The sequence below is a fragment of the Silurus aristotelis genome, assembly GCF_946808225.1.
Source record: "Silurus aristotelis genome assembly, chromosome: 1".
NCBI classification, from domain to species: Eukaryota; Metazoa; Chordata; class Actinopteri; order Siluriformes; family Siluridae; genus Silurus; species Silurus aristotelis.
Genome location: NC_139574.1, coordinates 5,067,874 through 5,095,270, shown reverse-complemented (window position 1 = coordinate 5,095,270; position 27,397 = coordinate 5,067,874). Strand labels below are relative to the sequence as shown.

Genomic DNA, 27,397 nt, shown 5'->3' with positions numbered 1-27,397 from the left:
GTCCTACACTGTCATGTGTTGTCCTACACTGTCTTGTGTTGCCTTACACTGTTTTGTGTTGTCTTACACTGTCTTGTGTTGTCTTTGCACTGTCTTGTGTTGTCTTACACTGTCTTGTGTTGTCTTTGCACTGTCTTGTGTTGTCCTACACTGTCATGTGTTGTCCTACACTGTCTTGCGTTGTCTTACACTGTTTTGTGTTGTCTTACACTGTCTTACACTGTCTTACACTGTCTTGTGTTGTCTTACACTGTCTTGTGTTGTCTTACACTGTCTTGTGTTGTCCTACACTGTCTTGTGTTGTCTTACACTGTCTTGTGTTGTCTTACACTGTCTTGTGTTGTCTTTGCACTGTCTTGTGTTGTCTTACACTGTCTTGTGTTGTCTTTGCACTGTCTTGTGTTGTCTTACACTGTCTTGTGTTGTCTTTGCACTGTCTTGTGTTGTCTTACACTGTCTTGTGTTGTCTTACACTGTCTTGTGTTGTCCCACACTGTCTTGTTTTGTCTTACACTGTCTTGTGTTGTCCCACACTGTCTTGTGTTGTCTTACACTGTCTTGTGTTGTCCTATAGTGTCTTGTGTTGTCTTTCACTGTCTTGTGTTGTCTTACACTGTCTTGTGGTGTCTTACACTGTCTTGTGTTGTCTTACACTGTATTGTGTTGTCTTACACTGTCTTGTGGTGTCTTACACTGTCTTGTGTTGTCTTACACTGTATTGTGTTGTCTTTGCACTGTCTTGTGTTGTCTTACACTGTCTTGTGTTGTCCCACACTGTCTTGTGTTGTCTTTGCACTGTCTTGTGTTGTCTTACACTGTCTTGTGTTGTCTTACACTGTATTGTGTTGTCCTACACTGTCTTGTGTTGTCTTACACTGTCATGTGTTGTCCTACACTGTCTTGTGTTGTCTTACACTGTATTGTGATGTCCTACACTGTCATGTGTTGTCCTACACTGTCTTGTGTTGTCTTACACTGTCTTGTGTTGTCTTTGCACTGTCTTGTGTTGTCTTACACTGTCTTGTGTTGTCCCACACTGTCTTGTGTTGTCTTACACTGTCTTGTGTTGTCCTACACTGTCTTGTGTTGTCTTACACTGTCTTGTGTTGTCCCACACTGTCTTGTGTTGTCTTACACTGTCTTGTGTTGTCTTTGCACTGTCTTGTGTTGTCCTACACTGTATTGTGTTGTCTTTGCACTGTTTTGTGTTGTCTTTGCACTGTCTTGTGTTGTCTTTGCACTGTCTTGTGTTGTCTTACAGTGTCTTGTGTTGTCCTACACTGTCTTGTGTTGTCTTTGCACTGTCTTGTGTTGTCTAACACTGTCTTGTGTTGTCTTACACTGTCTTGTGTTGTCCCACACTGTCTTGTTTCGTCTTACACTGTCTTGTGTTGTCCCACACTGTCTTGTGTTGTCCTATACTGTCTTGTGTTGTCTTTCACTGTCTTGTGTTGTCTTACACTGTCTTGTGTTGTCTTACACTGTATTGTGTTGTCCTACACTGTCTTGTGTTGTCTTTGCACTGTCTTGTGTTGTCTTACACTGTCTTGTGTTGTCTTACACTGTATTGTGTTGTCCTACACTGTCTTTTGTTGTCTTACACTGTCATGTGTTGTCCCACACTGTCTTGTTTTGTCTTACACTGTCTTGTGTTGTCCCACACTGTCTTGTGTTGTCCTATACTGTCTTGTGTTGTCTTTCACTGTCTTGTGTTGTCTTACACTGTCTTGTGTTGTCTTACACTGTATTGTGTTGTCCTACACTGTCTTGTGTTGTCTTACACTGTCTTGTGTTGTCTTACACTGTCTTGTGTTGTCCTACACTGTCTTTTGTTGTCTTACACTGTCATGTGTTGTCCTACACTGTCTTGTGTTGTCTTACAGTGTATTTTATTGTCCTACACTGTCTTGTGTTGTCCTACACTGTTTTGTGTTGTCTTACAGTGTCTTGTGTTGTCTTACACTGTTTTGTGTTGTCTTACACTGTCTTGTGTTGTCTTACACTGTCTTGTGTTGTCTTTGCACTGTCTTGTGTTGTCTTACACTGTCTTGTGTTGTCTTACACTGTCTGTCTTGCACTGTTTGCACCAGGTTGCACACGATGCACTTTTATGTGGCGATGACTCTTACTAGTCCTTAACTCTGTGATTTCTGTATGTAGCTTTATGTTGTTTTATGTTGTTTATGTAGCACCAGGGTTCTGGAGGAACATTGATTCATTTCCCTGTGTACTGTATTAGCTACATATGGTTAAAATGACAATAAAAGCTTCTTGACTTGACTTGACCTCAACCCTATTGAACACCTTTGGGTTGAATGTAAATGCTGACTGCACCCCAGGCCTCCTCACCTCACCTCACCTACATCAGTGCCTTGACTTTACTAACACCCTTGTAGCTGATTGAATCTCACACAAATCTCCACAAAATCTAGTGGAACATCTTTCCAAAAAAATGGAGGTTACAATGTTAAAAATCCTAGTAAAATTCTGGTTCTAAAAAAATGTCTAAAACTTCGGTACATGTTTAAATCCATGTCATAGTAAATGATTTGTAGCCGAGGATATTATCAATGTAGATCAGTAATCAATAGTATTTAAAATGTATTGCTATTTATTTATATAATATGTATATACTTTATTTATAAAAGTATTTCTAGTTTAATACTGTACATAAGCGCATTTCTTAACTATGTGTACTTTATGAGTATTTTTTTATTTGCGAAAACTTTTCCTTCGATGCATTTTGTTGTGAAATATATTTTATATTTTAAAGTATATAATATATACTTTTCACTCCAATACATTTAAAAAAAACATTCCTCACTAATATAAAAACATAAAAGAGTATTAAATGAGAAGTTGTGCTGAGCGTACAAGTGTAACCTTTTGGTTCTGATGAGAGTCTGGGTGGAATAAGGCTTCTCTCACTGTGTGTGTGTGTGTGTGTGTGTGTGTGTGTGTGTGTGTGTGTGTGTGTGTGTGTGTGTGTTACTGTATGTGCAGTCGAATGCACTGAACTGCATCCATTATTCACATAGAGTTCTCATACATCAGTACTTTTACTTTTCATACTTAAGTCTTTCCAAAAGGAGAACTTTAAGCATTTTTACTCTGGAGTCACTGGAGGATTAGCACATTTACTCAACTAGATTATTGTGTTGATGTATTTTAGTGACACTGTGTTCCCAGCCTCTCACCTTGTTCCTGCGGAAATGGTAAAGCAGAACCATGCAGATGAAGTCCAACAGCATGCAGACGCCCTGAAAGGCCAACACAGCCATACGGAGATATCCTTCGATTTGAGCCACGCATGGCGTATCGTCCTTACAGTGAACGCAGCCATCCTGACAGGGCAGACACAGGCTGGGGCCGGCAGCATCCTGCGTGCTCACGACCTTCCCTAAACAGGAAACAGGAAAAAAAAAAAAGTACACTGCTTGTGTAGTAAAGAAAATGCTGGAGGATAATTCCCGTTTTTAAAATGCTTGGACCGCACTTTATTTTTAATACTATATAAAAAAAAATTCTCACTCTATACTAAGAAGTGATGTGTTCCAGAGGAGATGCTCTAAAAGCATTATTTTTATTTCAACTAAATAATTTAGCTCATGGTCCTTCTGTTTTTCATCCACCTTGCGTTTCCTCTTAACTCCTAACTTTAGCAGGAGTTAAATCTCTGGAATATTTATGCGCTCTGCTTAAATCTGATTGGTCGGGAATTGGGAAAAAAAAACATATATATATATATATATATATATATATATATATATATATATATATATATATATATATATATATATAACAGCACCTGAATGATTGCCGGTCAAAAGTTTGGAAACACCTAGACTTTAATCATTCCATGATAGATAACACTCCTGATGACTGTGAAGCTCAGATGTACAGACTGCATGTTGATGAAGGTGATGGAATGGTTGCCATGTTGGTTTCTTTCATTTTCCAGAATAAGTCTCCAACCTTCCCTTCTCCAAAACATCCCTAAGCTTCCACCTCCATGTTTTTGATTGTGGTGGTGAGGCAGTCTGATCAGATCTTCTCTTCTGGTCTCCATCTTAAACAAGTTCTTCTGTTAGAAACAAAACTTCACATTTGGACTCAACTGAACTTTCTTCCACTCTTTTACTCTCCAATTCATTTACTCTCTTACAAAGTTTGTTGCATAGGAACATGTGTGTCATAAAAACCTGACTTTTCCAGCCATCTGTTGTTCTTCTCCAAACCGTTACCACAAACTTGGAGGCACACAATTATATGACATCTTTAAATGCAGTAGCATTACATTTTCCCTTCACTTGAACTAGGAGGCCCAAACCTGTTCCAGCATGACAGTGCTCCTGTGCACAAAGCCAGTTTCATGAAGATCTGCTTTACTTGAGTGGCCTTCTATACACTGGTTATGGTGGTGTTTTCCTTCTAACATTCAAGAAATGTTGTAGTGTGAAACAAAACACACTTTTACACTCAGAGAAAGACAGCAGAGAGAGATGACAGGAAGACTGAGAGCGAAAGAGATGCAAAGAGAGAAGTAATGTGATACGTGAGTGTGATAAGTGGTGGTGAGGTTCTGAATGTGAACACACACACACACACACACACACACACACACACACACAAAGAAACTGGATGAAGAGAGACATAAAGAGGGGAGTAATATGATAAGAAGTGGTGAGTGTGGTGTATTAGGGAAACCTTTAGCCACAGGGTGAAGCTCTTCCAACTCAGGGGGAAAAACCTTCTTGTTTTTTGTGTTTTTGTTTTTTTTTTGTCTTCATCCATCTTCTCTGTTGAATTTGATTGTTGAGATACATTATATAGACAAACGTATTCTGGCACCTGTCTTTTCCTGCCCTATGTGGTTCTTCTAGAAGACCCAAACCCTTTCCATGAAAATGCACAAAGCAAGTTTGGAAAGGAAAAACATAGAGGTGGCATCAAAAAGTTTTAAAACTGGCTCTGTTAACAAGAACGTACTTTATTGCTCTATGTTTACACACCATCATCTTCAAAACAGTCCCCTTGTACAGCAATACAGTGGCCCCGGTTTTCTTCTGGAATGTGTCCTGGAAGTCTTCTTTTCAAAGTGTGTCAAGCAACTTCTGCGATTCGCGCCAGATCTCCACAATGGTGTCAAAATCTATATCTTTGGAAAGTGAGATCATGTTGTTTCCGCTAAGAAACTCACGTGTGATGAGAGCTCAGTGACAGGGTGCACACATGGTCAGAATTGCAGAAGTGGTAACGCACGTGGTCAGAACAGCACCAGTTGCACAGCTCCCCATGTACACAATGTTTTTTGGCATATTGACTTTTGAAGTTCGGTGCTCCCTGTGACTGTGCATGCAGCCTTGTGATGCCATCTGTTGAACTGTTACAAAACTAGTGTAAAATAAAACTTTTGATTCTACCTATAGCTGGAGATGAAGTCATTATTATTTAAGTATAAAAACTTTTATTATTATTTTAAACTTTTATTATTATCAAACTGTCAAGTCAAAAAAATATGGATCATCATAAAAATCATGGAGAACATGTATGGAGGTCTGTCTGTCTGTCTGTCTGTCTGTCTGTCTGTCTGTCTGTCTGTCTGTCTATCTATCTATCTATCTATCTATCTATCTATCTATCTATCTATCTATTTATCTATCTATCTATCTATAACAACCAAACACAAAATTTCTGTTCATAAATTAAAAATATTGAAAATATGAAGAACAATCAATTAAATATCACAATATTATACAGAAAGAAATCGCCATTCATTTTCAAATGAATTATCCCTATCAATTTGGGAACAGACTTGATAGCATATCAAAATAAGAAAGTTGTGGGCATTTGAGAGTTCATTGTTAAAAAACTGAGAAAAATAGTTGCAAATAACACCCTAATAAATGAAGATGCCATTCACAACCTAAAAAACACACGAGTCAAACCAACATATTTTCCCATGTTTTAGTTTATTAATAACAATAATAATAATAATAATAATAATAATAATAATAATAATAATAATAATAATTTTTTATTTTTTCATAGTGCCCTCATAAGTTAGATCTCAGTGCTTTCCAAGCATAAAAACATAAAAAAGAAAAAGAAATGTAATTAAAAATATATATATTAATTAGAAATAATAAAAATAGTAATAATAAATGAAAAAATAAGTTAATAAAATAAACATCACAGATACATCACAAATAATATATAAAATCTAAGTCTGAGAATAAAAATTCACACTTTGATTTTAATTAATCATGTAGTAAAAGGTTATCAGGAAAAAGTAGAAAAACAGGTAACGTTCATTCATTCATTCATTCATTCACAATATGTGCACATTCAGTTCTGCGCATTTCTTAATACGTTTGCAAAAAAAATAGTAAACAGTAATATACAAGGATGCACACATTTACTTGCAACACTAACTGAGTTGTTTTCAGTAAACGAAGCCTCAGGTGAACTCACACCACTGATATTTATTAGGGCATTATTTGCAGCTATTTTTTAACAACAAAGTCTCAAATGCCTACATCTTTTTTATTTAAAAATGTCCTTATCATGTCTGTTTTCTTAAACCGATAAGGATAATTCATTAGCCTACATCTCACCTCACACTCCTTTACTAAAGCTATGTAAAGCAGATGCACAGCTTCTGTGTGAACTGTAAAGCCCACCTTCTCTGATATGATTGGCTATCTATTAGATATAGACAAGCATTGTTAGACAGCAGAGGCAAACCTTTAACAAATTAACTTTATTGTAACAACATTCATTATATATGCATTAAACTGTGCCATAGAGGGAATTAAATAATATAAAAGGTTGGGGGGGTCCAAATCCTAGAAACACCAATCTGCCACTCCTGGGCCCTTGAGCAAGGCCCAAGAGCTATAAAACTACTGTAAATATGTGGTTGCGTTGACTATTGTGGTTGGGGCTCTGCTCTTATCACCCACCTTAGGTTGTTAATTTTCCTGTACCATCATATCTGAATGTATTCTATTTCTCTTTAAATTTCACCAAACTTCTAAAAACAATCATTCGGAAGAGTTTCTTCAGACTAACATTTTAAGTCAGGTGAAAGAGTTAGCTTCGGCCTCGAAGGAGAGAACAGCAGAGGCGAGAGTTTGCGAGAACATCTAAAAATAACACCATGCTGTCAGGCTGGTCCCATAAAATCTCTAAAGTCTTTAAACCATCACTGTGTCCTAAATCTTTGAGTAGGAGAGATGGAGTTTGGTTTATTGGAAATCTCAAGCTAACTCGTAAGCCACCATTTGTCAAAGTGGCCCATTTCCTTTCCAGCTTATCCGACTGCCTGGCGCTTTACATTCTACATCATTTTCCTTTAAACTGTCTTTCACAGGTCGTGCAAACAGCCAATCGAAGCATGGGCTGTGAAAGTGTGGAAGGTGCAGGAGTGTTTGATCAGTTTTAAAGGAAAAAAATTCTTCTCATCCAGCAAAATGAATAAAAAACTTTTATTCAAGGAATTTGGTTCATTTATACAGAATTCAATTGAAATGTTTTGGATACCTGCATTCCTTCAACATGGCTACTTATGCAACATTTGATCATAAAAATACATAGAAGGAAAAAAATGATAATGCAAAGAACAAAGGACAAATTATGAGACAGAAATGATTCAGGTCCATACTCGAAGAACGTCTCCAGCATATGTAACCCTGGTTCCCTGAGGGAATGCTGAGATTCTATGTCAACAACGCTTTGGGAACAAGAGTTCAATACCGCATGACTGACCAATCCCTGCCTAATGTGAGGGCACAGCTAGGTCGAAGGACAGAAGTGGCACTGAGATCAAGGTTATAAAACCTGACGAAGGTCAGTGGGGTGGACAAGCCTGCAGCTTGGCAGATTGGAGGTCCCTCTTGGAGGTAAAGTCCAAAGGACCAAGCCTTAAAGGCTGCCACACTCCAGGCAACCAGAGGACCCATAGTAGGATGCAATAGCATAGATAATCCACCTGCTAAGAATCTGTTTGTTCATGGGGAGGCTTCTCCTTGGAAGACCGGAGCAGGTAACAGTTGTTCCGACTTCCTCCATGGACTTGATCTGTAGACATAAATGTGCTCACACCGAACACAGCCGGTTCAACTTTTGCTGGTCTGGGGCCTAAAAAGGAGGAGGATACAATGCCTGAAACCTGATAGGTCGTGGGTCGACCGAGGGCACCTTAGGAATGTAATCCATTCTAGGGTACAGGAAATCACTAGCCATGCCTGAAGTGAACTCCAGAAAAGAGGGGGCTCTGGATTGAAAAATGGTCTCTACCACCACTGTGTCTCTACATTTACATTTAGCAGACACCCTTATCCAGAGCGACGCACGAACCTACCACTTTGGTGGCCACAGCCACAGCCTCCACAACTCTGGTGGGGGTGAATTATTGTGCCCCTGAATAAGATAGAAAATCCATCCTGAGTGAAACTCACAGAGAGAGCTAAATCCACCATACGGCGGAACTCTTGGACCTCCTGGCCGCCCATTATGCCTCCTACGTCTAACTCCTACGTCCCACAGCAGGTCAGCCTGATATGCCTATAACACTGCCATGGTGTGCAGACATGCAGCGGCTTGATTTGCTGAGGTGTAAGCCTAAGAAAACCCAACGTGTTACGCAGGGGCTTGGTAGGATTTTGTCCGGGTCTTCAGGGATGATGCAACACTCGGGGAGAGATAGCTAGCCAGGGTCTCTTCAACCCAGGGCACCGACCCATAACCAAGCTCTTTCAGTCCCATAATGTTGAAATACAACACGGATTAAGGACTAAAAAGCTGGCCGAATACGACCTCGCCCAGGACCTGGACACCTCTGGGTGCAAGAACGGCAGACTCTGACATGGAGGTTGTGACGTAGGCTGCAGAAAGCAATCTTCAAGTTTACAAATGGCACAACCACATCCTCGGAGGGAGAGAGGCGGAGCTAAATGCTGCAAAAGAAATCGCAAAAAGGCGTGCTCCCGAAGCTTGCAAACAAGCGCTGGATCGAGCCGGTAAAGCAGGAGAAAGGGACAAGCCCGTTTTAAAACCCTCTGCAAAGTCCATCTGCAAAGTCCATTTGCAAACCCCAGGAATTAGCGTGCTGCTCCGCCTCAGCAAGAGCAGGACCAGAACTGCAAGGAGCAGGGGCACCCTCCTCGAAGAATGCCCACCGGGGGCAGAGCGTTTGCAAAGACATGCTGTATATAATCATAATTACGCATAATTATGCATATACATGCTGTATATAATCAGAATTCCAAATTAGACCCAAATCTGACCCAATAGTGGTGCAAAAGTGTTGGGAACACCTCCTCCAAAATTAGTCTAAAATTTTCCTCTCCTCTTTTGGAAAAAAGGAGGGACTGTACGAAGAATATTAATAAGAAAAGGTAGAATAACAATGCCTGTTTGGTGCTTGGCCCCCAATAATTAATATTTGCCCAATTATATTTACTAAATACAGTACATTCACGGCATTTGGCAGATGCCATTAACCAGAGTGCCTAACAATTATCTCATTTATACATCTGAGCTGTTGAGGGTATAATGTGCTGTTAAAGGGCCTATGTGTATGAAAGAAGAGAAAATATGAGAAAATATATTAGATAATGGTAAAGTGGTATTTAAAAAATAGTACAAATATTTTTGATGTGCAAAATGTAATAAAGTATACCAAACCAAAAACATTAACAGTGACAATGGCAATGACTATTTAAGGTGCTTTGTGCAAATGCAGACTGAACAAGAGTATGATTAAAGGGAGAACTGAGAATAAGAGACTAATGGGAGAGTTTAGATGGACACGCTCGCATTAAGATGTCTGATTGCTTGCGGGAAGAAGCTCCTTCTAAGCCACATAGATTTGGCCATCAGACAGCGGAAGCAATTGCTTGATGGCAGCAGACTTATGAACTCTGATCAGAAGCTCAACATCTTAACTACAAAGTTATACTCCCAAAATCCCAATTACATATTGACTACATTTATAATTATAATGGCATTTTGCATGCTGTATAGATTTGTCTTTATGTATTAAACAGTAGTGTTACTAATTAAAAAGCCTGCATACATTATAAAGTCAACAATGTGTTAGTGGTTTGGTATAAATATGGCAGAGCACTTACTCTTGACGCCGTTGATGGCCACTCTGCTGGGGTGGTAGAAGCCACTCTTGCACTGACATTTGTATTTGTCCAGGAGGAAGCCGTGACCCGGGATGGGGAGGCACTGAGAAACAAACACAAGATGAACTTAAAGGTTTGAACGTAATCATACATGCAGCCTCGATTAAAGTGAAAATGTACATTAAATAGGAAAATTTTGCATCTCCGCACTTTTCCCTCGGGAGGGTGTTAGCATTGTTTTAGGCATGAGCTCAAATGATGAGAGATACTCCCGCAATTTCAAGATCAAACAGAGGTTTGAACAGAGCTCAGATCTGAAAAAATCAATGGTATAGAGCAAATCAGATGTGGGGAAAGAACCCAGAAAGCAGGCTAAAATTGGACTTTTTAGGTATTTTTAAGCTGTCAACATTTGTTATCTTATTGTGAAATACTGATCAGGCATAATATTATATCATTATATTATATCATTATAACATTGAGCGGTGAAGTGAATAAGACTGATGATCTCTTCATTATGGCACCTGTTAGTGGGTGGGATATATTGGACAGCAAGTGAAGATTTTGTCCTCAAAGTTGATGTGTTAGAAGCAGAAAAAATGGGCAAGTGTAACAATTTGAGTGACTTTGACAAGGGACAAATTGTGATGGCTAGACGACTGGGTCAGAGCATCTCCAAAAACTGTGACTCTTGTGTGATGTTTTCTGTCTACAGTGGTCTGTATCTATCAAAAGTGAACCAACGACAGGGTCATAAGCGACTGAGGCTCACTGATGCACATGGAAGTGAAGCTTCAGCTCAAATTGCTAAAAAAGTAAATGCTGTTAATGCTCAACAGGTACAGTTATGCCTGATGGGTGTATTCTGTGATAATCTTCTTAACAACCTGCAATAATAGAGATTCACCCTGATTGGACAAGCCTTCAATAATCAGACATTGTAGACTGTGATAAAAAGACGTTTTTGTAATACTAATGTTAGTAATACATTATTAATGATCCATGTATTAATGTATTCCTAACCTACAATTATCTCATTTATACAACTGAGCAGGTGAGTGTTGAGGGTCTTGCTTAAGGGCCCAGCAGTGACAGCATAGTAGTGGTGGAATTTGAACTCATAGCCTTCTGATCAATAGTCCAACATTTTAAACACTCAGATACCCCTTCCCCAATACATTACATTTAATGTATAATTTAATGTAATTATTTTAATAATAATAAACAACAAACATCTGATCGGTTGGGGGGTCAAGGGTTCAGGCCCCAGGTATTGACAAGCTGTCACCCATGGGGTCTCTGAGCAAGCCCCCTAACCTCTGTGCTCCAGAGGCATTGTATCATAGCTGACCCTGCACTCTGACCTACGCTTCCAAACATCACTGGGATATATTAAGAAAGTATTTCACTGTACTGTAATGTATATGTGACTGTAAGTAAGCATACTGTAAGTAAATGCTTTAGTTCTTCTTCTTCTTTCAGCTTCTCCCATTACGGGTCGCCACAGCGGATCATCCATCTCCATACCCAATGTCCTCTACATCTGCCTCTTTCAAACCAACTACCTGCATGTCTTCCCTCACCATATCCATAGACCTCCTCATTGGTCTTTCTTTTTTCCTCCTTCCTGGCAGCATTCTCCAACCGATATACCCCATGTTCCTCCTCTGCACATGTCCAAACCATCTCAATCTCCTCTCCTTCACCTTGTATCCAAAACATCCTACATGCGCTGTCCATCTAATAAACTCATTTCTAATCCTGTCCATCGTCGTCACTCTCAACAAAAACCTCAACATCTTCAGCTCTGCTACCTCCAGCTCCATGCCACTACTCAATGCCACTGTCTTTAAACCATACAACATCTCAGGTCTCAGCACAGTCCTATAAACTTTCCGTTTCACTCTCGCAGATACTCTTCTATCACAAATCACTCCTGCTATCACTTTTCTTCACCCACTCCACCCTGTCTGCACTTCTCTAACACACTTTCCATTACTTTGCACTGTTGACCCCAGGTACCTGAACTCCACCTTCTCCACCTCTTCTCCCTGCAACCCCACCACTCCACTGTCCTTCCTCTTATTTACACACATGTACTCTGTCTGACTTTCATTCCCCTTCTCTCCAGCACATTTCTCCACCTCTCCAGGCTCTTTTCAACCTGCTCCCTACTCTCACCACAAATCACAATATCATCCACAAACATCATAGTCCACAAAGACTCCTGTCTGACCTCATCCTTCAACCTGTCCATCACCAGTGCAAACAGGAAAGGGCTCAGAGCCGATCCTTGATGCAGTCCAACCTCCACCTTGAACCAGTCTGCCGTTCCTACTGCACACTTCACTGCTGTCACACTGTCCTCATACATGTCCTGCACCACCTTCACATACTTCTCTGCCACACCTGACTTCCTTGTACAATACCACAACTCCTCTCTGTCGTACACTTTCTCTAAATCCACAAACACACAATGCAGCTCTCTCTCACCTTCTCTATACTTCTCCATCAACATTCTCAAAGCAAATAATGTGTCTGTGGTGCTCTTCCTCGGCATAAAACCATACTGTTGCTCACAGATGGTCACCTCTTCTATCACCATCTATCTATCTATCTATCTATCTATCTATCTATCTATCTATCTATCTATCTATCTATCTATCTATCTATCTATCTATCTATCTATCTATCTATCCATCTCTCTATCACTTCATTTACATCAGGAAGAAGATTTTGAACATGCCTTCATCAGTGATTTAAAAGTCAACACTCCACAGCTCCCTGGAGATCTGCTGTAATGAACGAGCAACCTCTAGGATGCTTAGAAATGCAAAACTTTAAAAAAGTGAAACTTTTAAGAGAAAGCTATTCCTGGCGCTCTTTATAACTCTCCGAATTTTCCTAAAATGACAGCTCACCATTTAGGTGAACAGCCAGACTAACATGGGAGAACGGCTCCACTTTTAAAGTTTAGCAGATATATTCTATTCTTCACAATGAGGTTGTGGAAGCGAGATTGAACGCCATTTGGATGCTCAGCAGGATTTCAGACCGAACTCCATATTAATTAAGGAGTATTTTAATAGATTCCTATTAATTTGGGTTGCAGATTACTTTATTAGCTTAAAAAATTTAATTTGCGTTTTGGTTAATGCAGCGTGACAGATAGATGCTGTTGTGTGCCAGGAATTGATTTGGGCTTTTTTTTCTTTTTTTTCCTTTTTTTTTTGCTAGAGGGCATTTGTGTAAAAGAAGGAAATGAGAATTGGTGTTTGTGAAACTAATTGCCCCTAAACTATTTCAATGTTTTAAAAAGTCACGAGCGGCTGATCGTTATCATTTAAGACCACACAGTAATTATCTAATTAAGAAATTCTAAAGAAATCTCATCAGGATTTTCCTCTCGGCAGCTCTTCATTGTGCCAAAGTCTGTCATGAATGTTACATATCATCGTTCTGCCACAGCATTTTTTTTTTTAAGACATAATTAGCACTGAAACAAAAAGAGTCATGAATACACAAAGACTCATGAATCAGCTCGGGATGGTGAGCTCAAGTTCACTAATACAAATCTAGTAAACTCGGAGTAAATGTTGAATTGAATTTGAAAAAAAGTCAAAATAGTCTACATTATGCTGAAGTTTTTAAGTGAAAAAAAAAAAAATAAAATACATGAACTGTAATGAATTAATACCATGAAATATCTTGTAATATATGGAATAAATAAATCTTAAAATAAAAACAAATTAACATGTCAGCTTACAAAAATACCAGCTTATTGTCTAGAAATAATGACCACATTTAGATATAATGAGACAAAGTGTATAGAGGTCATTTGTGTCAAATTACTGAAATAAGAAAAAAAGTGTATACAATCTATACAATTTAAACAATCTAATATCAAATTTTAAAAATCTAAATTATTAAGAAATTCAGTTGAATAGCAAACTCTATGAAATAAAAATAACAATTGAAAATTATACTTTAGCTTGTAATTGTATATACAAGTATTTGGGCACTGGCCTTTTCCCAGTCATATGGGGTTTCTTCCCCAAATGCTAATTTAAAGGCATATAATTGTATATGATGCTTTTAAATTTAATAGCTTGACATTTTTCCTTTTTTTAAACTAAGAAACCCAAAACAGTTCCAGCACCACAAAGCCCCTGTGCACAAAACCAGCTTCATGTAGATTTAGTATTAGTAATTCAACTGAATTTGAAGATCTTGAGTAACCTCCTATAGACCCATATATATATATAGTTCTGACCTCAACCCTATTAAATACCTTTGGGATGAATGTGAACGTTGACTGCACCCCAGGCCCCCTTACCTTCTCTCCTACACAAGCACAAATTTCCACAAAATCTCCTGGAACATCTTCCCAGAAGAGTTAATGTTACTATAACAGTAAATAGGGATAGATTTCAGTAGGATCTCTGAAGTTAGGTAAAGGCAGGACAATGGTAAGTATGGCACAGATGGTGGCTCTCTACAGTTCCCCAGCTGACAAACTCCACCATCTGAAGGGATGCAGGATGGATTGAGGGGTTTGAAAGCTCGCCACTTGTTATCCATTCAGTTTTAATATGAGAGAGAAAAAGAAAAATCAGGGACATGTTTAAAAAAACTAGACATAAGAGAAATCATAAATAGATATATTTTTGTGAGAGCCAAAGACCAATTCCAAACACTGTTTTAGAAAAAGTGACCAATCCCATGCACTCTTTTAGAAAGTTTGACTAATCTCACCCACACATACAAGAAGTACCAATCCCATGCACTTTTAGAAAAATGTAACTACTCCCACCCACCATTTAACAAAATGTGACTCTACCCACCCACTCCTTTAGAAAGTACAATCAAGCCCATGCACTCTTACAAAAATGTGACTAATCCCACCAGCACTTGCAGAAAGTTTGACTAATTCCACACACTCAGAAAATGTAACCAATCCCACCCATGTTTTTTAGAAAGTGTGACTAATCCCACCCACTCTTTCAGAAAGCATGACCAATTCCACACATGCTTACAAAACATGTGACTAATCCTAGACAATCTTTAAAAAAAAAAAGATTAATCCCATCCTTTAAAATTTTGACCAAACCCTTTCACTCTTTAAAAAATCATGTTTAAACCCACTCTGTCTTTCAAAATTAACGATTAATCCCACTTACACTTTTCGAAAGTGTGAGGAATCCCACCCACTGTTTAATAAAATGTGACTCTTTCCGCCCACACTTTCAGAACCCACTCAGTCTTTTAAAATTGATTAATCCCACCAACACTTTTAGAAAATGTGACTCTTTGCACCCACTCTTTTAGAAAGTACAACCAATCCCATGCAATTTTACAAAAATGTTACTAATCCAATACAAAATGTGAGTAATCCCACACACTTTTTTAGAATGTTTGGCCAATCACACACACTTTTAAAAAGTGTAACTAATCCCACACACACTTTTAGTAAATGTGACTAATCCCACCCAAATGTTTAGAAAGTTTGATCAATCCCAGATCTTCTGACCCACTCTTTCAAAAAGTTCTAATAATCCTATGTACTCTTAAAAAAGAAATGGGACTAATCCCACCCACACTTACAGAAAGTTGGACTAATCCCACCCACGCTTTCAAAAACCATGACCAATCCCACACACTCTTACAGAACGTTTGACTAATTCTTGACAATCCTTGAAAAAAGACTAATCCCACACTCCTTTAAAAGAAACTGCATTCAAACCCACTCATTCTTTCAAAATAAACTCCACCAAACACTTTTAGAAAGTTTGACCAATTCCACCCACTCTCAAAGAAAGTGTATCCAATCACACACACACACCTCTGGAAACCTTGGACAAGTCCCATCCTTTCACACGGGTACTACTGCAGCTACCTGTAACATTTTCCGAACTTGGATTGTATCATCTTGAATTGCATGACGTAAGAGTTATTCCACTTCCTGTATCTGTTGTCTCTGCAAACAGTAGAATGATATGTATTACATAAAGGCCGCTGTGAAACAGAACCCCCTCTGCTTACTTTAACCCAATGGTCAGATATCGATTCAGTCCTATAAATAACCTTCTAATTAACATTTCCTGAACTCATGTTTCTTCGATAGGTCTGCGATACATTACACTTCCTGCTCTAAGCCACAGATGAAGCCAGGGCTAACGCTAAGAGAGCAAGACCGTACAGCTGTGATGTAGATCTGCTTTCAAAGTGTTATTTGGAACAACAGGAGGGTGCTTTTGAACATCTCTGTAAATATAGCACCCTTACAGGCAGCCAGAGATCTAAAGGGTTCGAGATTTATGTAGCTGACAGGCCATGGGTCAGTCTGGAGCGAAGGGGCATCAATTCAGCAAGGGCCTGAGTGGAGGACTGAGATAGAATGAGCAAAGGTGAAAAGAGACTGAGGGGGTGAGAGAGAAATAGTGTTGGATCCAGAACAAGTGAGAGAGAAGGAGTGGGAGGGCTTGGAATAGAAAAGAGACGGAAGACACAGATGGAGAGAAATTGAAAATGCGAAATGGAAAAAGTTTGCGACTGAGATTGGAAATAGAAGATGGTGAAAAAAATAAAGAGATGGAGAAAATGCAACAGATAGATAGATAGAGAGTCGAAGCCAGAATGAGAAGCTTGCAGCATGGCATAAATCTGGAAAAGCTTGTTGACATCTAACAGCCAATGCTCAGCATGATCAAAGTGTGTGTGTGTGTGTGTGTGTGTGTGTGTGTGTGTGTGTGTGTGTGTGTGTGTGTGTGTGTGTGTGTGTGTGTGTGTGTGTTTGTGCTTGTGTCTGTCCTCTCCTGACCTTCTATGCTTTCTCTCCTCTTATCTGAGATGTGATGTCCACGCTAATCAGGCTTGTGTTTCTCCTGCATCTTTCCCTCCATCCAGGTTTTAAGGGGCGGTCACACTAAACTTTCAGCATGCTAAAGTTCCTTAAAGACCCGCTGCAACCACAAATAACATCATGCTATTGATGTTCATTTCCTATTCGTTTAAAGCTGTGGGTTCACAGAATGGTGCAGCACCTCAATAAGCTGTGTTTCCTCCATCTTGGATTTTCTGGAGAGCTCAGACATCTTCATTTCTTCAATTCTGACCTTCATTTCGTCAAAGTTCACCAACCTTGAACGAAATGCAAGATTTCTAAGATTGTGTATGAACAGACATCAGTGGAGGGGGTGGGAGCTTTTTGGTTAAGACATTAGACTTTGTACCTGAAGGTTATGAGCTCAAATCCCAAGCTGCCACTCCTGGGCCACTGAACAAGGCCCTTAACCCTACAGCTACCCAGTTAGTTGTATAAATAAGATAACCCCCCAGTAGTACCCCCCCAGTAGTATTTAAAAATCTGTTATTTTACTTTCACTGAAGTATGTTTTGTTTGAAGTGTTGTACTTAACTACATTTTAAAATCATATCTGTTACTGAGTAAAAAATAAATAAATATAAATAATTCAATGGGGTAAAAAAAAACACGTCCTCGAAAACTACCGCAATGACTCATCGATGGTCGGAGAACAAACCCACTGAACTCACAAAGAAGAAAGATGGACGAGACAGACGCCAGTGATGCAGACACCAGCTAAAAGCGAAACGCCGTCGAATCGAAAGTTGTTTAATGCTTGCACCCGCTGTCTGAATACTGAATCTGCATTCACGATTTCTCTCCTTAACATAAATCCCATTGTAACAGGAGAATTTATTTTTCTTTTGCAGAACACATTAGACTCGAATCATTGGACTGTATTGTTTGTTATTTTATTTTATTTTTGTTATTGTACTTTAATTCATATTGGTCTTTCAATTAAAAACAACTAGTTTAAGATTTATATCCCCTTGTACTTTTTAAACTACACTAGAAACCGCCCACCTAACCCCACCCCCACTGTTAAAAAACTGTTCAACTGTTTTTTTGTAATTAACATTTTTTACAGAATCAGAGGCTGAATGTGCTGCTAAGAGCAACATTAAAACATCATTTTTGGAATCAACGTCAGATTTTTAAACTTTGTAGACAGAAAATGTACAGAATGCTATAGGAAACAAAAAGAATAGCTGGGTCTGATTTCTTTTCTGCTCAAAGGGGGGAGTGGTGGCTCCAGCGGTTAAAGCGCTGGGTTGCCGATCGGAAGGTCTGGGGTTCAAGCCCCGGTATCGCCAAGCTGCCACTTTTGGGCCCTTGAGCAAGGCCCTTAACCCTCTATGCTCCGGTGGTCCCTTACAAGGGAAATATTAAGGTCTGTGATGTCGGAGTGACGTGGGGCCGCCTTCCCGTGGGCTCACCACCTGCAGGAGGGACCGTAAGGGACGGTGCTGTGAGGATTGGGCAGCAGTTGAAGGCGGGGGCCTGCTTAGACTGCTGCCCCCGCGACCCGAATTACGGATAAGCGGGAGAAAATGAATGAATGAATGATTACACAGAGTGACACACGTCCTACAGTTACACTAAAATTTTTTACGTTTTTATTGTAAAAATTTCTGTCATTATGTGATTGGCACGGCACACCCAAACCCCTCCCCTTTTAAAAACGTGCCTGTAAAATCTGAGTGAATTTATGGCTAAATTCTAAAAAAAAAAACTGAAAAGATTCTTGTTCAGTCCATTTATTCAGTACCGCGAATGAGCGGAATCCAATGAAGAATTTGCATATTTGATTTTCTCCTCAGCGATGCGATCCGGTTTATGGATAAATGCGGTGGCAGCTTCAAGGCATGTGTATAAATCTTCATGTGAAATCATCACTGAAATAATGACTGGCTTTAAGTAAGCACCAGAGGCTACAGATAAACAAAACCACACCAAAAAAAATGCAATATCTCATCTCCTTTTAAGTGTTACATCAGCGCATGATTATAATAAACACAGGAGGTTTGATTTGTTAGACAGGTGAGGCTTTCAGAGGATATTAGATCACAAGGTGGTGTTATTTGTACCACAGGAAAAGGCACAGGAAAGTATACATAAATGCATTGAATAGTCAGGAATGGACAACAAAACATAGATAACAAAGACAGGCCATAATTAAGACATGTCAAACAGCTTTATAAAAGAGAAACAGTAATTTACATTGCAACCTATAGTAGTTTTTTTTTTTTTTTTCCCCAAAAACAATCTGAGTCTTTTAGATGTCTAAGAGTTTTCTAGGTGTCTATGAGTCTTTTAAATGTCTGTGAATCTTCTGTCAATGAGTCATTTATCTCTCTATGGGTCTTTTAGTAGTCTTAGGTCTTCTAGCTGTCTATGAGTCTTCCAGTTGTCTATGAGTCTTCCAGTCTGTGTCTGTGAATCTTCTAACTGTCTCGAAGTTGTCATTTATATGGTATATGAGTCTTCTAGTTGTCTACGAGTCTTCTAGGTGTCTATGAGTCGTCTAGCTGTCTGAGTGCTCCAGTTGTCTATGAGTCTTGTAGGTGTCTCTAAGTCTTCTAGCTGTCTATGAGTCCTCTTGCTGTCTATGAGTCCTCTTGCTGTCTATGAGTCTTGTAGCTGTCTATGAGTCTTCAAGTTGTCTACAAGTATTCTAGGTGTTTATGAGACTTCTAGCTGTCTATGAGTGTGCTAGCTGTCTGAGTCCTCTAGTTGTCTATGTGTCTTATCGGTGTCTGAGTCTTGTCGGCGTCTATGAGTCTTGTCGGTGTCTATAAGACCTAGTTTTCTGAGATTTCTAGTTGTCTATGAGTCCTCTTGTTGTCTGAGTCTTGTCAGTGTCTATGAGTCCACTAGTTGTCTATGAGTCCTCTTGTTGTCTATGTGTCTTGTCGGTGTCTATGAGTCTTCTAAGTGTCTGAGTCTTTTAAGTGTCTGTGAATCTTCTAACTGTTTATGAGTCATTTATCTGTCTATGAGTCTTCTAGGTGTCTATAAGTCTCCTAGCTGTCTATGAATCCTCTAGATGTCTATTAGTTTTCTAGCTGTCTGAGTCCTTTAGTTGTCTGAGTCTTGTTAGTGTCTATGCGTCTTCTAGCAGTCTATGAGTCCTTTGGTTGTCTTTGAGTCTTCCAGCTGTCTATAAATCTTTTAGCTTTTAGAGTCATCTTGTTGTGTATGAGTCTTGTCTGTGTCTATCAGTCTTGTCAGTGTCTGTGAGTCTTCTAACTGTCTATAAGTCTTGTCTTTGTTTGTGAGTCTTCTAGGCATCTATGAGTCTTTTATAATGACAAGAAATTAAAACAAAGATGCACTTAAGCACCAAAAATTAGGTCATTTTGTTACGAAGGGGACGAATCAAATTAAATCATTGAATGTTGAACTTATATAAAAACATCTACAAAGCAAATATTTGATTAGTTTTTTTAATTTATAACTGAAAAATACAGCATTTTGAATCAGTAAAGGTTTTACTGTAACAAGGAAACAGTATCAGGGAAACAGATATTTAGTGCTCACTTTTCATCTGATAAAAATAGTAAATAGAAAATCATGCCGTATATATATATATATATATATATATATATATATATATATATATATATATATATATATATATATATATATATATATATATATATATATACACAGTACAGACCAATAGTTTGGACACACCATCTCATTCAAAGAGTTTTCTTTATTTTCATGACTATGAAAATTGTAGATTCACACTGAAGGCATCAAAACTATGAATTTATATATGGAATTATATACATAACAAAAAAATGTGAAACAACTGAAAAATGTCATATTCTAGGTTCTTCAAAGTAGCCACCTTTTGCTTTGATTACTGCTTTGCACACTCTTGGCATTCTCTTGATGAGCTTCAAGAGGTAGTCACCTGAAATGGTCTTCCAACAGTCTTGAAGGAGTTCCCCGAGAGATGCTTGGCACTTGTTGGCCCTTTTGCCTTCACTCTGCGGTCCAGCTCACCCCTAAACCATCTCGATTGGGTTCAGGTCGGGTGACTGTGGAGGCCAGGTCATCTGGTGCAGCACCCCATCACTCTCCTTCTTGGTCAAATAGCCCTTGATGCCTTCAGTGTGACTCTACAATTTTCATAGTCATGAAAATAAAGAAAACTCTTTGAATGAGAAGGTGTGTCCAAACTTTTGGTCTGTACTGTATATATATATATATATATATATATATATATATATATATATATATATATATATATATATATATATATATATATATATTTGGCTGTCAAAATTTAAATTATTGTAAATGGCACTAAATGTTATTAACGCGCTATCAATTTAGCATTTCTGTTTTTACCATTTTTATAAAAAATTTAAATACATAAATAAATATCTAAATATAAAAGAGGCAAAATTAAAACCTTCGGAAAAAATTTTATCTATCCACGACGTCCCTTCTTTACTTAGATATAAAATAAATTATTAAACTTAAGATAAAAATATTTATAATCAGTAAACTTTTGTTTTATTTATGCGCCAAGTCTCAAATCAAACACCAAATCCACCATGTTTTACACAATTAACCCTCTAGGTGGCATTGTGTGGGTTTTTCCCTCATAATGGTGACACAAACTACTTTTTACTTAAGTACATGTCAGAGCCAAGACTTCTTTACTTTCACTTGAGTAAAAAAGTTTAATCTGTACTTCAACTTTTACCCGAGTATTTTAAAACATGAGTATTTGTACTTCTACTTATGTAAAGGATGTGTGTACTTTTGCCACCTCTGGGTACAGTAGCCTTTGTTTGCAATTACAGAGGTCAAACGTTTCCTGTAGTTTTTCACCAGGTTTGCACACACTGCAGGAGGGATTTTGGCCCACTCCTCCACACAGATCTTCTCTAGATCAGTCAGGTTTCTGGCCTGTCGCTGACAAACACGGAGTTTGAGCTCCCTCTAAAGATTCTCTATTGGGTTTAGGTCTGGAGACTGGCTAGACCATGCCAGAACCTTAATATGCTTCTTACAGAGCCACTCCTTGGTTATCCTGGCTGTGTGCTTCGGGTCATTGTCATGTTGGAAGACCCAGCCTCGACCCATCTTCAGTGCTCTAACTGAGGGAAGGAGGTTGTTCCCCAAAAACTCGCAATACATGGCCCCGGTCATCCTCTCCTTAATACAGTGCAGTCGCCCTGTCCCATGTGCAGAAAAACACCCCCAAAGCATGATGCTACCACCCCCATGCTTCACAGTAGGGATGGTGTTCTTGGGATGGTACTCATCATTCTTCTTCCTCCAAACACGTTTAGTGGAATTATGACTCAAAAGTTCTATTTTGGTCTCATCTGACCACATGACTTTCTCCCATGACTCCTCTGGATCATCCAAATGGTCATTGGCAAACTTAAGACGTGCCTGGACATGTGCTGGTTTAAGCAGGGGAACCTTCCGTGCCATGCATGATTTCAAACCATGACGTCTTAGTGTATTACCAACAGTAACCTTGGAAATGGTGGTCCCATCTCTTTTCAGGTCATTGACCAGATCCTCCCATGTAGTTCTGGGCTGACTCCCCTGGCATTGATGACATTTATAACCACCCCTTTAACTTCCAGCTTCACGTTCATCACCCTATCAGAAACTCTCTTCCCCTCCACTACACTCTTACTGTACTCTTCCTTCAGAATGTTCCTGGTCTTACTTCCTTTCCATTTGGTCTCCTAAACACACATGTCTACCTTTCTTCACTCCATCATATCAGCTACCTCTCTCCCTTGATCAGTCATAGTACCAACATTTAAAAAGTCCCCACCCGAACCTTCACTCTCCTACACTTCTCCTTTCTCTTCCTTTCTTCCTCCTCTCCTTCTCCTCCTTCGGGCCAACAGTAGCCCAATTTCCACTGGTACCCTGTTGGCTAACGATACCTGTGGCGGTCGTTGGTAACCCGGGCCTAGACTGATCCTGTATGAAATTCTGGTTCGTGATCCAAATATTTGAATCGGAACATTCTACGCTGGATGCCCTTCCTAACACAACCCTCCCCATTTATCCGGGCTTGAGACCGGCATTAAGAGTGCACTGCCTTTGCACTGCCTTATGCAACCATAATGGCTGGGTTATTATTCGGGATATTATTAAACATCTGCACACTAAATTAACTGCACTTTGTGTCTGAAATAGACTCAAAATTATGCCCAATCTGTCTCTCCAAATAGGTTTCCAAAAATATCTTTGCAGATCTCTGATGTAGACTTACTACGGAGAGCAGTCTGCCTGCCACTATGATTATAAGCATTAATATTTTGTGGTTAATGTAAAGCAAATGATGATAGAGTATGCAAATTTTTTTATTGATGAATAGCCAGGTGTCATATGAAGAAGGTTCATGCAGTTTAGGCAGTTTTAAAAAAAAACGTTGCGAACAAATGCAAAACGTAATCCAAAAACTAAAAGTCAAAGTCATGTCAGCAAAAGACATATACAGGATAATCTAGAGATGTGACTCTGTAAACTTAACTAAACAAGATAGACTATATGGACAAATGTTTGTGGACACCAGACCATAAGTTTGGTGTGTTTTGTGTTTTTGTGATCATCCTATTCCACATGTAGTCCCCATTTGTTGTTATTATAACCTCCACGCATCTGGAAAGATGTTCCACTAGATTTTGGAGATTCATTTAGCCACAAAGGTGTTAGTAAATTCAGTTGCTGATGTAGGTGAGGTGAGGAGGTCTGGGGTGCAGTCAGCGTTCACATTCATTCCAAACGTGTTCAGTAGGGTTAAGAGTCAGAGCTCGATAACATGTTACTACCCATGTCAAATTCATTGAGTTGGCTTTGTGACAGACAGACAGACAAGACAGACGGACAGAAGACGGACGGACGGACGGACGGACGGACAGACAGACAGACAGACAGACAGACAGACAGACAGACAGACAGACAGACAGACAGACAGACAGACAGACAGATCTTTTTTATCCTTAGCTATTTATACTTTAAAGTACACCTTATATTTATCTGGTTTTCTCAATTGCTTTGGAGCATTTTTTCGAATCATCTTTAATATTTGCAAAGCAGTAAGTGTATTTCTTAAGAGAATTTGTACAAAAGGCACAACACATTGGGTTTCTTGCAAAAGCCTGAACATTTCATAAAATCCTTAGTTCATCTCCCAAAAGTAAGTCTGTGTGACAATGAACATTTCATTCCCATCAGAATGAAAAGTCCCATTGTCGTTGTTCTCAAAGAATATCGTCAAAATGTTTATTCATGTTGTCAGTATGATGGCGCAAATTTTCAGTAGTTCCTGATATAAACTATGGTTTGGATCACAGTGACGGAAAATGCCTTAGTCAGAATTTCTTCTGTTTGGCATCTATGAATTTCAGAAGCACAAATATATTTATTCGATTAGATTTATATCGATTGCATGAGACCAGACAGGATTCACACTTTTACTTACTATACAATGTTCATTAGTTTCTTAGTTGTTCATCCATTTTTAGAAATTGTAATTCTGTGTTTTACTCTGTTTGTATTCGCTCTCCAACTGAAGGGTCACAAGATTCACCTTTGACCTGTTTTAAAGAACTGGTTGATTATTGGTTGATCTGATGTCGTTCACTCACCTTTATTAGTGACATTCAAGATTCATTTGATTTATCAATTTAACACATTTACAAAATAAAAGGTTTATTGAAGTTTAACCTTCACAGATGATGATAACTGGTTTAACCAGTTTGCATTCAATGATTATACAATGAACTGATGCTGAGAGGTTTTGGGGGTTAAAAACTATTCAGGTGAAACCAGTACAAATATGCTTTGATCAACATGAACATAAACAACTGATAATGTAGGAAACAGCAGACACTTGTACACAATTGATTAAATGAATGTACAAAAACATTTACCATTTGTTCACAACAACCAGAAATGTTTGATGAGCACAAGGGACTAAATGATGTGGAGATTGAACATGTAGTTTTGGAAATTTCATTTCTAATCTGAAAAACTTATATAGACAGACAGACAGACAGACATTAGCGACTGTTCTGCACGTAATAATGCTCTCTGGATCAGTTTTTTTTTTATAGAATTGATTTTTAATAACCCTATAAGTTTGGTAGTGTATAATTTATAAACTGTATTTTAATCAATATTTCTGTGGCTAAACCGTAGCGCTAATGAGCACTAAACCTCTCAGATCTCCCATGATCTGCTTGTCCTTGGTGTGTTCTATGTGAGGTTACATTAGTAGCAGCTGACTTTCGCATGTTTGTAACCTAATATGCAGGAAGCCTTTGGGTGGTCCCTGAGATATCCAAGATCTGATTTGATCAACACGAAGCAAGTATGAGGTTTTTCTGCTGACAGGTTTTTTTATATGTCTGAGTCCTGCTGTTGCTGCTGCTGCTGCTGCTGTGGCATCTGCAATGGAGCAGATTTACTGGTCAAGAATGCTGAATGAAAACAAATGGCCTGGATCCTGATCATGTGGTGAAGATGGACACTGTCATTTACTGCTACTCTTCTGACAGCTGTTAGATGAGTGTGGGGGAAAAATGCTGCAGGTTTTTAAGTTGTGACTAAAGCTCGAGCGCTCTTTCCTAATGCAGGCAGAGAGCCTGTATATTTTTTGGCTAAGCATTAGCATCGGGCACCTGCAGTGCTGCATGATGAGCTAGCAATAAAGAAGATGTCTCCAGTCCATTCTTCTCTCTTTTAACATAGATCTTAATAATCATATCATTGTTAATGTGTTCAAGTATCTATTGGTGTTTGTTTCTGAGATATTTCCAGCAGGCAAGGAATAGGGATGTAATAGCACTTTTAAGCACCACTTTCGGGTCCAGTACAAGGAGTGCTAGAAGAGTTTAAGATACATGGAGAGAAGTCTGGCCCTGGCTCCTTGGATTTTGCTTGGCAGCTTACTAAACTGGAGCTACAGAGCTCGTCCCATGGCCAAGTGACTATAGAGTGTCTGAGAGAAGAGCAATCACTCACTTTCACACACTCTACTTACAACCTATACTGATTCCAAAGCACTTGCAGCACAGGACAAGACAAGACAAGACAGCACAGGACAAGACAAGACAGAATATGACCAGAAAGGACCACACAGGACAGGACAGACATGTTTGTTTTTTGATGCAATTGTCTATTTGTCTGTTTGTTTGTCTGTCTGGCCAACACAGAGACCGCAAACACAGACGAGGAAAAGTCAGAGGACTTCTGGCTGAGCTAAGGCTAAACTCACACCGACCAGAGACTTATTACAGACTACAAATATCATGGTCTTCTCGGAAATTCGGCTTAACGTCAGCATCTCAAATAGATTGCTGAAGCTCATTGGGCACACCAATTTCAGCGCTGATAGAGAAGCAGCATGCATGGGTAAGAACAGAGGAGGAGGCCTATGCATTTATGTAAACAAAACATGATGCACTGTCTCTGTCACTCTCTCTCTACTTTGCTGATCTTGAATACCCGGTCATTATGTGCAGTCTCTTTTATTTACCACGTGAGTTCACTCACATGCGTTGCTGTGATAGCAGCGTATGTCCCCCCGGATGGTAAGGCTAGCACAGCCATGAAAGAACTAAGCTTTGCTATCAACAAACTGCAGACAGTGCATCCTGATGGAGCCTTCATTGTCACTGGGGATTTCAATCACTGCAATTTAAGATCTGTTCTGCTAAGATTCCAACAGCATGTGTCCTGTTTCAATAGAAGACACAAAACCCTGGATCATGTATACACAATTGTGGCTGATGCTTACAGGGTCACACCTCTCCCCCACCTCGAACAATCAGACCATCTCTCTTTGTTCCTGCTGCCCAAGTACTCCCCAGTCATCAAACGTGTGAGACCTGCAATCAGGACTGTTAAAGTCTGGCTGGATGGGGCTGACGCTGCTTTCCAGCAACAGTTCTCACATACTGACTGGCGTGAATTTGCTATTCTTGATCAAATCAACAGGTGTGTGGATCGGGTGACCACACAAAAGAACATTATAGTGTTAACCAATTAGACCTCCTGTATGAAACAGGAGGTCCATCTTATGCTCGCCAGAGTCAATCTGAGGAGAGGGCATCTGCAAAGCCAAACATGCATACAAACAGCAGATTGAGGAGCACTTCAACCCTGCTAAACCCTGACACATGTTGCAAGGGATTCAGGCCATCACTGACCTCAAACCACACAGCAAGTCACCACCATCCAGTAATGTTGCCCTCACTGACGAACTCAATCTCTTCTATGCTTGTTTTGCTAAAGGGAAATGGAGCCCATTCTCAATTCAGAGCTATTACTCGGTGAGCAGGCACTCAAACTCTCCACCTCTGAAGTGTGTGCTACCCTAGGCAGGGTCAATGCACGG

At 39.3% G+C, this 27,397-nt stretch overlaps 1 protein-coding gene across 2 annotated transcripts in view; it reads right to left on the bottom strand.

Moving 5' to 3' along the window:
* gpr158a (G protein-coupled receptor 158a) overlaps positions 1-27,397 on the bottom strand; it is a 144,356-nt gene that overhangs the window by 69,595 nt on the left and 47,364 nt on the right. For both annotated transcript variants that reach the window (XM_083544584.1, XM_083544585.1), the window contains exons 3-4: positions 10,137-10,239; positions 3,198-3,400 (exon numbers count right to left, since the gene is read on the bottom strand). In XM_083544584.1, the coding sequence (XP_083400710.1) occupies positions 3,198-3,400; positions 10,137-10,239 (306 nt within the window). The remainder of the gene's footprint in view (positions 1-3,197; positions 3,401-10,136; positions 10,240-27,397) is intronic.